The following is an 18569-nucleotide window of genomic DNA, read 5'->3' on the forward strand; positions in this document are numbered from 1 at the left end:
TGCTGGCCCGATATTTGTGACTGCTCTGGAAGTTTACTACAAGACATGGAAGCCCCACATTGGGGGGGGACGCGGGATGGAGCACCTCCTTTCCCGCAGCAGGCAGCACAAACTAGGCGAGAGAAAGAAAGCAGCACGGCCGAAATTTGCCCATTAAAAAAAAAAAGTTTATTCTTTAAAAATACAACATTCACCTGCGGGGACACACCTATCCAGAACATTTCTTTAGAAGGGCTTTCGTCTGCTTCCCACATAGGAAGGTGGCAGGAGCAAGGAGAGCAGGCAGCCCAGTCCCGACAAGGCGCTGCCGGCACCCAGGACCCGCGGGGGACCCTCGCCAGCGGCTCCAAGAGGCACCCGCTCCCCCCGTGTGCTGCAGACCGAGGGTTTGGCACCTGCAGCGGCATCTCGCTCGCCTCCTCACTGTCCAGGGAGCCCAGCTGCAGAACGGATTTCTCCTGGTGGCAAAGAGCACAGAAGGTTTCAGGGAAACCTCGGTCCCTCTGGAAGGGCCTTGGTAACAAAAGCCTGCGGAGGGGAAGCAGCAGGACCCAGGACTCACTTGGCCTTACTCGCTTTTACAGCACAGAGCCATCGCTCTGTCGGTCCCTGCTCCACCCGCTGCCCACAGAACCACCCGCCTGGTCCTCCATGAGATGCAGGAGAGTCCCAGCCGCAGCTCAGAGGAGCCCCACAGCCCCTCCAGGATGGGTCTCTCGCTGGCCAAACCACAACTCCCACCCGACGCTCCAGACCCCGACAAGTCCTTCCGCTGCGTTAGCTTCCACGTTTTAGGTCTGACTCAGCCACCCGTGCCCCACTCATCCAGCTGATCTCTGGAGGCAGAGCCAAGGACCTGCCTTTCCACATCCCGTGGGCTCGGACCGTGTCTGCCCGCTGGGCTCTAAACCAGGCCAGTTTTCTAAAGTTTCTTTCCTCGTTTGCCAAAGGAGAGGTCTCTGGAGAACACAGACTGGCCTGGCTGGACACAGTGACTTAGGGGACAGGGCGATGGCGTAGGTGCCGATGGCGTAGGTGCCGATGGCGTAGGTGCCGATGGCGTAGGTGCCAGCCATAGTAGGCTCGAGGCTCTGCAATGGAACCAACGATGATGACGGTTCGTCTCGGTTGGAGGTGCCACCCAGGTTAAGTCAGCTTACGCCCCGCATCAAAACTGCTTCCATAAAGAAAAAGAGACGAGTCACTGTCGTAGGAGACTCCCTTCCGAGGGGAACAGAGGGCCCAATGCGCCGACCGGGCCCTCCAATTATTCTCCATTACTGGATTATTCTCCATTACTGATTTTCCAGGTAGTTGCAGCCAGAAGTCCGAGAGTAGTCGAGAGAGACTTCATGGCCTTGGGCCGGCCGGCCAAGGAGCAGGAGCACGGCAGCGTTCTTCTGTCCCCCAGCGCAGGGATCGATGAGGGGAGACGTGGGGAGAGCCAGCGGGTCGGTACCTGGCTCCGAGCCTGGTGGCCCCGGCAGGGCTCGGGGGCTTTGATCACGGGTCGGTCCACACGACTCCAGGCCTGCTGGCCACCGACGGGGCACACCGCATCTTTGCACAGGAGTTAGCAGGACTCATCAAAAGGGTTTAAACCAGATTGGAAGGGGGAAGGGGACAAAACCAGGCTAGAGCTAACCCCGGGGCAGCACGCCAATGTTTGAGGGGTGGTGTGCTAGCGAGGTCCTTCGGTCTGCCCTCTCAGCGGGGCCAGGGGCTGGAGAGCCATGCGGCAGCAAAGACACAAGAGGTATTGGTGGGTTAGAAACCACGGAAGTGCCTGAGAACGGTTACGCAGGAATTAGGGCTTCTCCCCGAAAAAGGCAGCGGGAGCAGTAGCCCAGCTGAAGCACACCTACACCAGCGCGGCACGGGCAACATGCACGAGGGACGGGAAGCCGCCGTGCAGCAGAGCTGTGGTATAGTTGCCATCGCGGAACATGGTGGGATGACTGGCACAACTGGGGTGCTGCAGCGGGCGGCTCTTGAGGAGGGACGAGGGGCGGTGGGTGGCCCCGCACGTTAGGAGCAGTTTGACTCCCCAGAGCCCGCCGCTCCAGATGGATGCCGGTCACACGTGGTGTTCCCCAGGGCTCAGCACTGCGCCAGTTCTCTTTAATGTCTTTATCAGCGATCTGGACGAGGGGATCGAGCGTCCCCTGGGTCAGTTGGCAGAGGACACCACGGTGGGCAGGAGCATTGGTCTGCTGGAGGGTAGGAAGGCTCTGCAGAGCGATCTGGCCAGGCTGGAGCGACGGGCCGAGGCATTTTACCCTACACCTCACTAACCTTCTGCACGGGCTCGGGCAGGAGCCTGGCATTTGCTGGAACACGAGGAACAGCCTTTGGGAAGATTCGGGAGGAGAAAAGACTCTGCTGCTTGTAGCACTTTCAGAAGCTCGGTGGGTAGAGAAATTCGGTGGTAAGCCATTACTAAAACAGAGGTCTGATGTAGGCTCTTTGCCCTACCCAGATCAATAGAAAATTAAATACCCTTCCCATGTAAAAAAATTATTTACAGACTGACTCTGCAATGCACAGGCTACCAGTGACACTGCCAGAATCACACTGGGCTCCTACAGACACTGCCTTCATCTTAGCTCAACTGTTAAACCATTAGTAGAGAAAATAGCATGAAAAAGAACCAATTGTTTGGCTCAGGGAACTCTGAGCCATCTAAATCTTCTCTTTAAACATACCTCAGTTTTTAACCATAGAAATGTCTAAAAAAAGCCTCTTTTTTTTTTCCTTTTGGTAGTTCTAGAAACCAGAAAATGCCTCTTTGTTGTTGCTTCAGAGGACAATCTATGGCTGCTCCTGCCAGTAAAAAGAAGGTATAGGATGAGCTTTGGGCACACAAAACACATACGACATTGGCAAAACATGTAGTCAACACGCGGTGCTGAAAAATATCAGACATGAACTTTTTTCACAAAATATATTGACCAGCACTTGTCCGTTAACAAATAACTGTTAGCTACAGAAGCTACAGAATTTGAAGTTTCTTCCAGTGCTGCTCTGGACTTACAGCTTCACTTACACATTATCCCACCCGAGTCCGTGCTGCGTGCAAGATAATCATCATGAACAGAGGTAAGAGGCATCCCAGGTTTTCTTGGCATACATATCCTGCTGCTGTTCTCGGCGTCAAGCCGAAGCTCAAGTCATTTTCAATCCATCAAAGCCACAGAACTTCCACCGTTTCTCTAGGCTGGCGCCAACCCCACTCAGCTCCTGCCTGAACGTGTTCTGGAGTCGAGTCATGAGAACTTCCACTTCCGCAGTGCAAATCTGTGAAAACAGAAGGAAAACGTCACTAAAACTGACAGATGCTTTCAGTTACGGAAGCCCTGTAATGACTGGGGATATTCAAGCTCAAACACACTGTACTGCTAACGCACACCTAGGCTTTCCCTAACGTCCTGTCCCCGTACTCACGGTAATAATCCTGGGACATGAGTCGTGCCACTGTCACGCTTCGGGGCGAGATGGCTGCAGATGTAACAAACGCTAGAAATAAGGGTAAAGGGACTGTCATATTTTTTTCCACTGTGAAATGCAAGATAATGGATTAAAAACTCCCAAGCACTGAAGTCACTGAACAGCGAGTACTTCTACTGCTGCTGCAAGAACAGAGCTCTCAGTTACTGGGTATGGAAATCAGGGACACGGGGAATTTATATGCTGAACAGTCACAAGCATTCATCTACAGCGCAGCTACCGCGTCCCTAGCCTAGCTCAAACAGAGCTACGGTACAAGATCTGGAGGTTACACCGCTTCAGAAAGGAACCTCAATAAATAAGGTGGGCGGATTTGCTAGAGCAGGTCAGACCAAAGCCCCATCACGTCAGACTTGTTTCAGATAGCGGCCCATGGCCGGGAACGATCCCGCCAGTCCCTGCCCCTGACCAGAGCGCTGGTACGGCCCCGGGATGTCACCCTGCCGCCGCTCAAGGTGACTGGCGGCACCTTTCTGCAGGAAGCAGTTTTTTTTTCCTCTCGGTTTTCTCATACAGCTGAATCTTACTCCTAAAAACACGGGCAGAGTTAGGTGTTTTCTCAACACCATGCCCTGTAAGAACTGATAAAGCCTCTGCTGGGTTTTCACGGGGGTGACACAGGACATGTACCTGCCAGCACCTTTACCCAGTCACACGCCAGCTACACAACCCGCATCTAAAGTCAAATTCACGGGCCTGCCCGCCTATGTGGGATTGACTGCTCAGGCATTTACCAGGTACAATTAAAGTTCAGCAAGTGAAAAAACTTTTAAGATGCTGCAACTTAAGAGTTTCAGGACACAAAGAGCATAAAGGCTGCGTCCACCTTACATTCAATTGCTGGCAATGGTTTTCAGCTAGCACTTCGCTAGGGAGGAAAGGTACAGGGTACCACTTACCACTGGGCAGACCACGCACACAGAAAGCATGTTTGCTTTCAAGCCTTCATTAGAGTGCAAGTGCATTCCTCTGAAATCCCTTTGGCAGTAACTGCAGGTCCGCAGTCTTCAAAGCATGCCCAACGTGATAAAGATCAAGAGCACCTGCACTGCAAGACGGATCTGCATTTGGTGGACGCGCTTTTGCCATCACACTGTTCTGCAATCTGGCAGAAACAACAGTCCAAGTTTTGAGAGAGAGAGAAACAGCTCAAGTTCTGCCTGGCAACGGGTTTGGTGGGGCAGAGGTCCAACCTGAGACACGAAACAGAGCAGACACCCCGGGAGGAGCATCTTCTACGCTGCCCAGCACCGGAGATGCTCACGGTGCTATAGAGAGTTCCTGTGAGGACTGTTTCATGGCTTCAAACCACCCCTGATGTTGCTTCCTGCACTGTCTGCTGACCTGCTGGCCACCTCGGTGCGACTGATGGGCAGGGAACAAGGAAAGATATTCCCCTTCCTTTCCTGCTGCCAGCCTCAAGAACCAGGTTCTGCTCTCAAGTGCTCCCCCACTCCTACCCCACCTCAAGCCCAAAGATCTGCTGGACGGGAAAAGCAGCACCCCAAGTGATACCGGGCTCCTGCTACGAACAAGAGACAACAGAGCCAAGGTGTAACCTGAAGAACAAACGGGACGATCTCCTTGCAAGGACCAGGCACAAGAGACCTGGGCCAGTCAGCAGGCCGATGCGTTTACCTGCGTGTCAGCGAACAATAAAGATGACCGATGTCGTTGAAGAGGTTAAAGGATGCGCTCTTCACCAGGCTTTTCTGCTAAGCTTACTGCAGAACCTTCCAGTGGCCCTTTCCTACACTGCAGATTGCAAAGAGGAAGTGCCAGAAGTCAGATGAATTATATGATGGCATTTCTTTAGCAGTTCCAAAGAAAAATAAAGGCAGCTGTCCACCTCAGACATATTCAGAACTAGAGCAAGAAGATAAATTACTAGATATGTCTTTAAAAGGCTGGAGCGAGCCTGGAAAACACAGGGCAACGAGCCACGCTTTCTTAGGACAGGGGAAATTAAACAGTCAGTTATAAACAAAAGCAGCTGAAAAAGTTCCAATCACGAGATGATTCCCACGCTGGTACGTCTCCTGTTCCTGGGGCACTTCAAGGAAGAGAACCGAAGAACGGCATAGCAGAGGAGCGAGATGGGCTTTCCTTGAACAGTTAAAAGCCTCTGCACAGTCCCTCCCCATTTCCTCTGCAGAGTCTGAAGCCAGCGATACACAGAAATGCGGCAGAAACAGCAGCTTCTTGGTGCACTAAGATGCACGAGCGCTGCTCTTGGTATTGCGCCTCCTCACTCGGTCCCTGCAGCAGGGACTGTGATTCGGTGCGATGCTTTTGCAGTGTAGGGCCCTGCACAGCACCCTCCCAAAACCGACTTCCCTGACAGGACGGAAACAGAGACAGAAGAGGCTCAGTGAGGGGCTACAAGATCAGAAATGTGGAAAAACTACTCAGAGACACAAAAACAATATGACTGTTCAGTTTAGAGGGGATATATACAAACACTGGCATGGCAGATGTTATAAGATAATAAACAGTATGTAAGAGGCGGGTTGTTTGCTCTTTTTCTTAGAGGTCATAAGGATAAGGCAGCAAACAAACAGAATAAACAAAAATACATTTTAGATGGAGATTTTAAAGACGGAATTTGCTGCTGCAAAATACAGCTACCATCAAAGGGCTTTCTTGAACTACGAGCAAGACTACACAGGAACATCTGCAGTAAGAACATCATCTTCAACTCTGTTTTTGTTAAACAGATTTACATTACCACCAAGCGTGTAAGGATGAAGCCAGAAGCTGGGCTGCTTTCAGCAGCATGACCTAGTGAAGGAGGTCCCTGCCCACGGCAGGAGGGTGGGCTAGATGATCTTTCAGCGTCCCTCCCAACCCAAACCACTCTGTGATTCTAAGAAAGTTAAAGTTATTCCCATTAATACACACCGGTTCTTACTGTCCAGCCCCCCACCGCTCCCCAGGAGGGGGGGAAGTTCTTTACCAGCCACACAGACCCAACACACTCGGGGCACAGACACACCGCCCAGGCTGGCTCGGGGAACTGGGACCGGCGGTACACCTACTTTGCTGTCCAGACGCTGCAGGTAGGAACAGATGTACTCTATGCTTGCTCCAAATGGGTGCACATGAAGAAACGTTGAAATTATTCCTGGGGAAAGGAACACCACAAACGTCATTCTCATGAGCCAAGAGCTGGCTGAGGACACCAGCACTCTGTTCCTGCTGGCACAGCACAGAGGGATCCAGTCGGGCAGTTTGGGGTGTACGTACGGGGAGGTTTGGCTCTCAGGCTGCAAAGGAAACAGCAGCTAACCAGTGCAGCTGGTCAGCACTTAAAACAGACCTCGCCACTCTCACTCCGTGCCAAGCACTGTGCCCAACGATGAACCAGCCGAGATCACCATACACGTGGGGATGCAGGGCCCGAGGAGAGGGAAGCAGAGCTCTCCTCCAGCTGTACCACCAGAGGTCAAGGAGCAGGAGAAGACAGAAGTCAAGCGAGGAGAGCAGCAGTGGCTTGCGTGTCCCATCCCACCTGCTTTGCAGCACCCAGTTAAACACAGCAACCCACGGGTGCACCCTGTCACGAAGAGGCTCCTTTCCAGCTCACGGCCAGGGCTCTCTATCAAAAAGACTGACTTGCATTTCTGACCATCACCAGCAGAAAAAGGCTGTGCCTTTGGTTTTCCCCAACGCCCCTTCCTTCTCAGTGCAGAAACCAGCCCATGATCTGGCACAACCAGATCCGTCTGGATAACAGTATTTATTGTTATTCTCAAATCAGATGTAGAGGGATGGCTGAGGAGAACCTGGCTGAGTGACACTGAACTAAAGAAAATGCCTTGTCCCATCAACACGAGGACTTCTGTTCCTCCTTTTCAATGATCCAAGAAATCCCCAACTACCCAGTACTTCAGACTGAAAAGTCGTAGCAGTAGCATGTCACGTTGGGTTATTTTTCAATATTACAGGGAGCAGGCAAGGGGAAAGGCAATAAAAAGGGTAACAGATACACCTGCACAGTAAATCAGAGGCCACCAATCCCTTTGTGAACACCACTTGAAGACACTGGCGATATTTCTTGTCCCACTGAGCCTGGCCTTCCCTCCCTGCCACCCTTCTCCACCCTTCCTTCCTCTCTGGCTACAGCTCCTAAAGGTAGAAGAGTTTATGTGCTCAAGGTCCGTGGCACAGCACGCCGACCTAACAGCGTGCCTTACCGCTGCGTGGGTCCACAGACATCACCCACGCTATGAGGTGCTGCAACGCTCAAGCTGATTCAAGTCTTGGAGCCTGTGACACTGCTTAGGATCCTGTAAGGTTGCCTGGGCTCTAACCAAATGAAGACAGACCCTCTTCGGTAACGTAGCACCTTCAGCGGTGCCTCCCCAAAGAGCAACCTGCTCTCCAGCACATGCTGACCCGGGCTGTCACTACACACAAGCCCACTCGACGTGTGTGGGTTTGACTGAAAGGTGCACAGCACAAGATTTCCACAGGAGCAGTGCACAAGGGGAAACCCTGACCCCACCAAACCTTGAGGCTCTCCTTGGTTCCAGGACTCCCACCTCCATTGGCACAACCAAGGGAAGGAGAGGTGGCCAGTGGGAGCTGCGAGGCCGCTGTGAATTAAGTCCACTCAGTTCAGGTCTCCAGCATTGTCACCAAGCCCACCAAAAGAACTTACCGACTAGCAGAACTTCTCGTTCAGATTTCACAGGACTATTGCTCAGGGTCTTCTCAACCGGACATTCCTTCTCCTGGCTGCACGCACAAACTCTGGACGTACTGCTCTCCTGCAAAAACACCGCAGGGCCCGTTCTGCACCAGCACCACAACAGACACTCCTACACATCAAGCAGCAGCTCGGTCAGACTCGACGGAGTCTGTATTTTTGTTTTCCTGGTTCTGCGAATCGTTACATTTATTGCATTGCTCTATCTACTATTTATTTTGCAAAATGTTTCCAACAAAGCACAGCTGTGTTCACGCTGCTGTGTCTGAATTATCAGGTCAGATTAAAAGCCCATGAAGTTAAGCAAGATGCCCCAACGCACACTTTACCAGCCCTGCTCACTGGTATGACGTCTGCTCTAGAAGGGCCTTATTTTCAATAAAAGAAAAAACAGACTAGAAAGCCTTGCAGTGACTAACTCAGATGCAGATGTTTATTTTTCAGATGCCTAAACTGAGGCAATATGATTAACCAAGTGCCCAAAGGCTGCAGAGGTTTAGGATCAGGCTGTCCTTGACGTGAGTTTGTGGTACTGAATTAAAACAGAATTTTGCATAATTTATTATCCCCAAAATAAACACAAGACTGCCAGCAGTGCGAAGACTTGGTGGGTGCACTAAAAGCCGGCCTTTCTTTTATTCCAAAGTTTTATGCGGAATTCCAGTGGTCTGAGAGCTACAGAGAGCTATAATTGGAAATAGGCTCCAGTCACTAGTGGAACAGGCTGGACTTAGACCAAGAACAGAGATAGAACATGTCCCTCAGGTTTGCTTAGCTTCTTACGCCAGTGCAATTGATGCTGTGCAGTCCTGGCCTAAGCAGGCTAGACTTTGCTTCTGCAGGGCGAGGACAGGGGACTGCACCTCAGCCAGTGGCATTACACTGGAAACGTGCTGCCTGCTTCCTCCAGGAGATAGATCCAAGAGGTATTTTTGAAGGCTAGTTGAAATAGCAGTGCAACACATTACCCTGCACAGCAAGACCCATTTCTACACCGCAGAGTTGCAAATCCCCACTGTTCTTCCAGCCAGAAGCTGCTAGCAATGGAGAACTCGATGATTTTAATTTGTGCATAGAGACAGTCTGTATGTACCACGCTTATACGCTTCACAACAAACCAAACTTTTAAAAATTGCTCATTTTACAATGAGGTGTCATTACTTCCCTCCGCGAGATATTCTGACTAAGGCAGCAGAAAAGAAACTCTTAGACTTACATTCCCTGGACAATCAATTGCATCTCTCTCCTTGTCCTCTTCATCTGCTATGCTTTGCTGCATACAGGTAAAGAAAAGGAAAGATTACTGATGACAGTCTGTTTTTTCTGGTCTTTGACATTAGGCACTGAAGCCCCGGCACTGAAGGGTACTGGGATACAAAGTTGTTTTTAATTACTAGAAAGACATTTATCATCTTCCCAGCTCATGGCTCAAAAAGGTGGGGCTAAAGATTGAGACAAGACCTAGGAAAAATGAAAGTTAATCTTTCTTTTATACAGGTGCTCATGTAGATTGTCTCACTGGTACACGAAGCAATCAGCAAGTCCATTACTGACAGACAGCCTCCAATTTGGCAGGCAGTTTCTTCTAGCTTTCCAAAGACAACTGCTCCTTAGCCAGGGCTGGGCATCTTCTACAAGGGTGCAGAAGGACAGAGGTCCTTCACTGCGCTCACGATGGGCCATCAAATCCAAGGACCGCATTTACTACTGAGAACGAGGAAGCACTGGGACAGCACATACCTGGTCCTTCAGGTTTTCTAATAACGTTTCTATTTTTACTTTGTCTTCTCTCACTTTTTCTAGCTCAGTTTCTCTCTTTTTGTATTCATCTTGTACTTTCAAAAGATGCTGGAAGAGAAAAGATAAACTCAGTTCTTGGCCTGCCTTTCACCTCCTGCTGTTTAAAGAAAATAAAATGAATAAGGGCTTTTCCTTGAAGACCGGACAGATCATATTCAGAACAATTAAAAGGTTAAGTATACAACAGGAAGAAACCTTTTCTGCAAAGTACCTTAGAAACGTCTTTGCCTATTACACAAAAAAAGCGTGACTTCGTACGCACGGGGCAGTAATTCCATCATCAACAAACCTTCACTTCCCTGATATAAAGCACGTGTTGTGCACTAGACTGCGGGCCTGACCACGTTAAAGCCAACTCTTCCTCTCCCCGGTCTGGATCACGCTGTGGCCGTACAAACAGTCAGCACACGCGGAAGCGCAGCACAGAAACAAGTGACCTGGGTGAGTCACCTTAGCTCTCCAGCCCCACGTTAACACTGGTGTCTTGCAATTTAAGGAAATACCGACACAGCTACCAGATGAGGAGATTTACGCTATTATTTGCCCAATTCCACGTCGCAGAAGAAAGCGAGGGCTGCTCCCCATGCCAGGCACCGGCCCAGCGGCGCAGGGTGCTTGCAATGAACAGCGCAGCAAGCCGTGCTGGCAGCGAATCACGACCCCCACCTCGGAGGTAAGCAGAGGGACGTTCTCAGGCCCAAGCTGGTGTCTTTCAAGGAGAACCAAGCTGTGGTGGTGGATACAGCTTTCAGAGCTGAACTGGACTCTTGAACGCGTCCATAGGGAAAGCGGCTGAGGACAAAAACCTCCCCGACCACATCAACACAGGCAACAGAGGAGAAGTGCGATGGATCTCCCGTTAGAGCCAGCAGGAAACTGCGCCCAGCAAACTGCCAACAGCTTCTGTGTGGCCTCCCAGAAACAAGCACGATCAAGTCCCCAGGAGGAGAAAAGCTCAAACGCTAATATGGCAAAGGCACTAGCCTAGCAGCTTTCCTAAGTCAAACCAGGGTACATAAATATATATATTTCAGTGAATGCTTTCTTCCATGCTTATAAACACCCTTAAATCAGCTGTTTAATATTCTTCTCCCTCAACTAGAAGAAAAAAAAAAAAAAGATTCACAATCCTATTCATTAATAGTTACAAACAAACAGCATCTTTTTCCATCGAGGCAGTTTCTCCAGAGCGTTCTCCCAGCACCACTCATCCCAGCAGTGGTGTAAAGAGAAACTTGACCTGCCCGACACCTGCAAAAAGGGGAATCTGTTGTGTCCTGCAATTCCTGCTGTTTCCTCCCGGCTGAAGGGGACTACAGAAGGCTTTTCCTGCCAGTTCGCATGTCAGGTTCACCCAGAGAAGGACCACAGCCTTCACAGCATTGCTGCAGGCTCCTATTTTAGTAAAGTCCTTACCTGAACTATTATGGGCTCTATGCGCTCAGTTATCAGGCTGCCTTAACACCCCAAGGGCTACTGTTATGGTTTACAGGGACCCAAACCGCTCAATATTCAGCCCAGGGAAATCCCAAAGAACAAAACATCCCTACACGTCTCCGTGAGAATGACAGCCCAAAGTTCAGAAAAAGTCTCAAAGCAAGCTTGGGATTTCCCAGTTTCTGGCTCATGCTGGTAACCAGGATCTCACACGGTTACGGAGCGGGTAAGCACAGACTCAGTATGTCAGAAGTCACCATGTGGTCACACAAAGAGCACACAAGGAATCCACAAGCTACGGATTGTTTCCGTGTGACTTATCAGTTCATACACAATCACGGTTTTAAACGGTTGTTCAGTGTTTTTTTGGCAACACTGGAAACGACAGAAAGTCGCTCCCATCTGCCAGTTTTGATCCCACTGGAAAACAAAATGCCTTTGCCTGTGTTTCTGCTCCACATCACACAGCCCCTTTGCCTTTGTGGCAAGGCCACAGCTATAAAAAATCCGGGCCCACCTTCTGCATCCCCTGCAGAGCCTGCTGGAGAAGCTTCATCTGCTGCTCCTTGGTTGTGTCCTCATCCCTGCTGGCTTTGCCCTGCTCCTGCTTTAGCAGCTCCACCTCGTTGCGGTAGGCGTCCAGCTGCCAGCGCAGACTGTCGTTTTCTTCTTTCAGGGCTTCCACCTGCGACACCAGCGCTGGAGAACAAGGCAGGCGGGGATTGCAAGTCAACGGACTGGGGGCGAGGAGCCCTTGGGTGCTCTCCCAGCACACCCTGGCTCTAGCTCCCACCACCCAGTTACAAATCCAGAGTACCAAACCGAACTTGTCCCAACCACTCTGTGACATCTCTTTAGAAAACTGGACAAAGAGCACCTCTCAAGAGTGAAAGCAGTGTTTAAGCTGGAGGGGAACAAAAAAAAAAAAAAAAAAAAAAAGAAGAAGAAAAATAACATATTGGGGTGAAATGACCATGCTGGCAAGGCAGCAGGTTTCCTAGGCAGCAAAGCTGAGACTCTGGGGCACGCTCCACCGGCACCTTCAGCCAGAAGAACAGCTCCATCCAGTCATGGGATGACCACCTGCATTGGCCTGGTGTCCGCAGCGGGCTCGATGAATTCAGGAATGGGATTATCTAACCTGAGGGCTGCTGAGGCAGCTTCAGCAGGTTTCAAAACACACCCACGATGTGGAGGGCACAGCCTGACATCCCGCAGCCTTGGCGTTTACCTCCGGTACTCGAGCCACAGCCAGAGCGCGTGGAAGTATGTTTGCCTGGGACTCGCACGCTGTACTCGGAGGACAGGGAAGACGTGCTGTGTGGGAAGAGGGCGGCTTGGGTGGGTTTTATCTGGTTGTCCCCACTTGTTCTCCCGGCCAGGGAATGTGTTGGACCCCACGTTTCAAAGGGAAGGAGAGCAGGCAACATTCAGTAGATAAAAACTGCTCTGCTCAGATCAGAAAACCAAGGTGGAAATTAATTGACTTCCTAAAATGGAGCTGAACGACAACAACAAAAAAAAGCAGCTTCCAGAGTGAGCCCCTGCTCGTGATGAATGCAAAGAACCGACAGATTTTTCGTGGTCGTTTGGCCGTCTGCTCCTTGCTCCTGCTCACCTTCTGGCCACACAGAGCGGGGCCGGGCAAGGAGACTCGGAGCTTCTCCGACACCCGAAGCAGCTACACATGCAAACGTGCCTGTCCCCGCACCAGCAAGTTTAGGAGCAGCGAGGGGGGGCCAGGACCACCGCTGGGCAAGAAGAGCCTCCCGTCTCCCCAGCACAGCCCAGGGCAGCGGGAAACGTACCTGAGCATCACCGAAACATTCACATAGTCAACGAGATTTGTGCCTATTTGGCAGCGAAATGCTCAGTAACAGGAGGAAAAAGTTGCAGCGTTTCTACGACGTGCAGGTGTCTCAGCAAGGCACCACTGAGACAGCAGAGGTGTCTGAATAAGCAGGTGTCCTGCTGCTTGCTTCAGGAAAGGAAATTCAGAGGGAAGAAACGACTAGATATTTTTAGCAGAAATCTTTGGAGAGATGGGCCTTTCAGAGTTTTCCGAGGCAGAAGACAGCTTAGGGACAAACTTAAGGACCTGGCTACTTCTCTTTAGACGATCTAAGCAAAGCATGATGAGCAAGTCAGAGCATTTAGTCTGGTAAAACAGACCATAGAAAAATTTTGCTTAGATGGGGTCAGGGGCTGGTGGCAAGAGGGCACCTGGAAAATGCTTTGGAGGCATTAAAATGTTAGTTCAGCTCGGACAGAAAGGTTGCTATGGAAGGCTGATCCCAGGTCATCATCCAAAGAGAATAACCTGAAAACAACCTTGACTTTTCTAACTCCACCAGCGGCACATGAGAAACAACCGCTGGAAGCAGCCCTGGGACTGCTCACCAACCGCGGCACACGCTTTGCCAGCCTCTGTCACCCCAGAAGGACAGCGTGGTCCTCAGCACTGCACTACCAGAGCACAGCCAGGGCGCTCTGCCCTGGAGACCGGATTCAAGCCTTTTAAGAAGCAATAGCAGGAAGAGAGAGAGAACTGGACAGTGAATAAATATAGGCACAGGGGGGGACAGAACAGAGAGCCAAGAGACCCTAACGGGTACAACAAGGCAGGCCCCAAACCAGCAGAGGCTCACCAACCTAGAAAGGACCCAGAGCGCATGAGGAGGACTCCAGCACTGAGATTTGCTATGCTGTTGTTACAACACCGGAACGTAAGGTTCCCCACACAACCTTCACGATGGCATTCCCTAAGCTGAATGTTTGACTTTGTAACCTCAATATCCAGGAAAGTCCTTCAGCGCATTTCTGGGCTAGTCAACTTTGATTTCCCGCAGACAACGGGAGAAGGGCTATTTGGACAGGGCAGTTCTCATGTTGGTCCCACCAAGGGTGCATCAAGCTGTACGACACGGGGGCACTCAGCTGACGGCACAGCCCTGCGCTAAGACTACAGCCACGTCTACCACTGCACGCCCTCGCTGCTCCCTGTCCAAGCGCTGCTGTTGGCCCAGCTGACACCCAGCGCACCGGGACGGGGATCTGCTGCTGCGTAGATGTGCGTCTCAGGTGCCGGGCAGACGTGCACTGAAATGGGACAGCTCAGGTCGACGGCGGTGTAGCTGCAAAAGCAGGGTGCTCTGCACCACTGGCTACACCACCAAGCACAGAGGAAAACAACTCCAGGTAACTGCAGTCGATTTTGCTCTGTCTGTGACAATTTTGGGGTACAAAACAGTCAGAATGGGGCTCCTGAAAGAAACCTCTGAAGATAAAAGTACTTTGTTTATGAGCTGTAAAAAGTGATTTTACCTGATTCTTCTGTTTCTTTCATCTCTGGTGGATCTTCTATTTCTTCATCAGACATTTCCATTTCCTCCTCTCTTCGAATACCCATTAGTTCATCATTATGAATGTTACGAATTTCCTAAAGTTCAGAAAGTAAAGGGGTTTTTTAAATACAGATTACAAGGAACAGATTGGTTGGATAAAAAGATGCTGAAATCTAAGTCTGCAAAATGCAACTCCATAATACAAGCAAGGGGAAACAATAAGAAAAAAATTTGGCGCAGACTATTAGAGGAAGGACAATATCTAGCAGGAGTCAACCTGTCATTGCTACTGGTGTTACTGACTCTTCCCATCTCCTACTCTCTGCTCACGCTGGGCAGAGACAGAGCTCTGCACAGACACGCACCAGCCCGTTTGCAAGGCAAGGAAACACCTCGCTCAGCCTCTCCACCCCCTCTGCAGAGCAGCCCAAGCAACGCTCAGAAAACAACAGTTATTCAAGGAGACAGAGATGTCCAGAATACTTACTAAGGCTAGCACAGGCAGCCAAGGGTCCCTACCCAATGTCCATTTACCACAACTTCACCTGGATTGTGTGCCCCAGAAACAGCCGTAGGAGAAGAGAGGTAGGAGATTTGCTTATGAAACAAAATTGATGTCCAGCTCTTTGTAGATTTTACTGTAACGGCCTGAAACTTTCAAAAACTCCACTTGCCAGTGCTGAGCACACGTCCACCAAGAGCAGCCACCAGGGGAAATGGCCGTGCTTTCGGCTTGGATGCATGGACACCCCGGGGACAGCAGCGGGGAGAGGCAAGAAAAAGTCAGACAGGGCACGATGGGCAGTGCCGCCTGCCCTAAGAGCCCAGCACGTGGCAGGGCCAGGCTTGGCTGGGCTGCACAGCAGGCTCTGCCATCGTTCACCAGCACCTTGACTGTGCCCAAGGAGGAGCCCAGCGTGGGAGAGGAGAAAGCATCAGAGAAGCCAAACACTCCAGCGAGGCGCTTCCTAAGCGGGGGAATACGCCGGCTGGTAGGTACCACAGCATGGTGGCTCACCAGGTCTCACCACGGCTTCTTAATGAGCTCCTGCAGCTGCAGGACTTGCTGGCGCTGCCTGGGAAAACCGCCTGAAGTCACCACTGATGAAAATAAAACCCGGCCTAGCCTAATGACTCCCCAACACGAACCCATTCCCTGAGCTGCCCGCCAGGCTTCCTCCGACGCAGTGACCCACAGGATTAAATTCTGCCAAAAGCTGTACCAAGAGGATGCACCTCGTGGGTCTGCCTTCCTTGAAGGGAAGGCCCTAAGCTGGGGGAGACCAGTGGCTGAGCCCAGCAGCAAGTACTCCTGGAAGAAGCTTCACCAGTGGTCTCACAGCCTCTTCCCACAGGGAGAACTTACCTTGGAACAAAAGACAGCTCCAGATGGAGAAAGTGCTCCCACCCCGGTCATAGTAAGCAATCTCAGTAAGCAGGAAAGAACAGGAGCACCGGGGCTCAAAGTAGAGGCATAATCTGAATCAGACTCTCCACCCGGCTTATCAGATATGAAACAAAACCTTAGCTCCTCCTTTAGCTACTATGGAAGGTTTGACTCAGTGGGATTTGGAAAGAAAGTCCCAGAAGTGCGGTCTCATGGGGAGATCGCAGCTGGAAACTTCCCAGGAAAACACAGTCATTTTGAGTTTTCCAACCTTGCGGAGGATCCACCGTCTGCTTTTTACCAGAAGGCCACTGGCTGGCTATTATCTAACTCCAGATTTTCCTCAGGTCGCAGCTACGTGGGAAGGTGGCCTGCATGTACCCAACCTCACGGTGGTCACGGATCACCAGCCACTCAGCTTTGCCCAGATTTACTTTTGATGTTAAATAATCTTAAAGGTGAAAGGCAACTTCTGGCTTTGCTGGGATAGACTTGTTTTCCAAGTTTGTATTAAGGCACTCGATACCTGAGAAAAACACAGAACCACAGGAAGATTTATGCTGAGGGGAGGGGATGCCAACCAGAGGGACCTGGACAGGCTGCAGGAGTGGGCTCACGTGAGCATCATGAGGTTCAACAAGGCCAAGTGCAAGGTCCTGCACAGGGGTTGGGGCAAGCCCTGGTATCAATACCAGCCGGGGAGAGCCGCTCTGGGAGAAGAACTTTGGAGTACTGGTGGGTGAAGAGCTGGACATAAGCCGGCAATGTGCACTCGCAGCCCCGACATATCATGGTCTGCATCACCTGCAGTGTGGGTTCCTCAAACCGTCCATTCCCATGAGACCCTCCTGGAGCACTGCGTCCCGTGCTGGGGTCCCCAGCACAAGGAGGGCGTGGAGCTGTTGGAGCAGGTCCTGAGGAGACCATGGAAATGGTCGGAGAGCTGGAACCCCTCTGCTAGGAAGACAGGCTGAGAGAGTTGGGGTTGTTCAGCCTGGAGAAGGCTCTGGGGAGACTCGATTGTGGCCTTTCAATATATGACATACAGAGAGGATAGCGTGTCACTAAAGTTGTACTCCCCACCATGGCCTTTCAATATATAAAGGGGGCTTACAAGAAAGATGGAGAGAGACTCTTTACCAAGGCCTGCAGGGACAGGACAAGGGGCAACGGTTTTAAACGAAAAGAGGGTAGGGTTAGGTTGGACATGAGGAAGAAATGATTTACGATGAGGGTGCTGAGGCCCTGGCACAGGGTGCCCAGAGAAGCTGGGAGGCCCCAGACTGATATTCCCAGCGTGGCTTTGCTGAACGCTGGCGACCCACTGGGCTGGAAACCTTCTTAAGGTTCTGCTGAGATGAGAAAGCATCTGCTTTGCCTTAATTCTGACACATAACTGACAGGATCAGCTCTGAACTGCGAGCGTTTCTGGTGTGAATAAAGAGTATTTCCAAACACAGCACTGTCTCCCTGCATTAGGATAAGAGGCAGGTATTTTCACAGCAGTTCTTTTCCACACTTCAGATCTGGGTCCTACTTCAAAGGAGTTTTTATTGTCAGTGGTAAAAACCCATTCAAGCTCCACCCTACTTTAAAAGCTTAATGCGCAAGAAAAATACAATTTCTTGCTCTTTCCTTCAAAACTACTCACAGCCCAGGGTGACAATACTTCAGTTACCACTTTGAGCATTAACCTTTCTACGGAAGGGACACAGAAGTCAGACTCCAGGGGAGACGAGCTCTGGCCAGGAGCCCCACCATGGGGCAGCCCCCCATGTTCCCAGGACACAGCCACCTCCTCCTCCTCCTCCCCAAACACTGAGACGGGCTCCGCTGCCAGGAGCGGCCAAGCAACGGGACATCCCTACACGCAGGTGACAGAAGGCAGCACGTGTTTCATCACAGACTCCAGGACAAACATCTCCCAAGAGCACCACTTTCCCAAGAGATAGTCTTTCTTTACCTTAGCCGTACTTTTACTGACACTGTGCCCAACGCCAGTAAGATTTGATAGGATCGGATAAGGGACTGAGAACTATTCTGCCTCTTGCAGGAAGAGCGGTTTGAGTGGCATGCCTTCCTCCATCAACCCCATCCTCAGCACCACCTTTAAATCCTGTATTTCGCCAGCAATGTCTGCATGGGATACACACAACCAGGAGAACATCCTCCCTCGGTTTTCCAGATCGCCCAGCTGCAACTACTTCCACCTCTCAAATCTGTCAATAAAAATGTGATAAAGCAGATCTCCAATGACGCTTAGGGTTTGTTGGAAGTTTAACCCCTCTCTAGAAATCCGTCTTGCTTTAACATTAAAAACAGCAGAAAACAGATCGATGACTATTATTGTCGTGCACAGCTTCAATCAGCATACAGATCTCAA

General features: G+C 50.9%; 1 protein-coding gene across 6 annotated transcripts in view; it reads right to left on the reverse strand.

Moving 5' to 3' along the window:
• Nucleotides 1-145: 145 nt before the first annotated feature.
• ENOX2 (ecto-NOX disulfide-thiol exchanger 2) overlaps nt 146-18569 on the reverse strand; it is a 40652-nt gene continuing 22228 nt past the window's right edge. For 3 of the 6 annotated variants that reach the window (XM_075763787.1, XM_075763788.1, XM_010308250.2), the window contains 7 exons: nt 14780-14894; nt 11973-12154; nt 9959-10066; nt 9435-9491; nt 8171-8279; nt 6546-6631; nt 1588-3297 (listed from right to left, as the gene is read on the reverse strand). In XM_075763787.1, the coding sequence (XP_075619902.1) occupies nt 3166-3297; nt 6546-6631; nt 8171-8279; nt 9435-9491; nt 9959-10066; nt 11973-12154; nt 14780-14894 (789 nt within the window). In that variant the 3' untranslated portion in view covers nt 1588-3165. Of the gene's footprint in view, nt 459-1587; nt 3298-6545; nt 6632-8170; nt 8280-9434; nt 9492-9958; nt 10067-11972; nt 12155-14779; nt 14895-18569 lie in introns of those variants that run through there. The other 3 variants (XR_012837333.1, XR_012837332.1, XR_012837334.1) reach the window with 3 other exon arrangements.

This window comes from Balearica regulorum, chromosome 11 (assembly GCF_011004875.1).
Source record: "Balearica regulorum gibbericeps isolate bBalReg1 chromosome 11, bBalReg1.pri, whole genome shotgun sequence".
NCBI lineage: Eukaryota > Metazoa > Chordata > Aves > Gruiformes > Gruidae > Balearica > Balearica regulorum.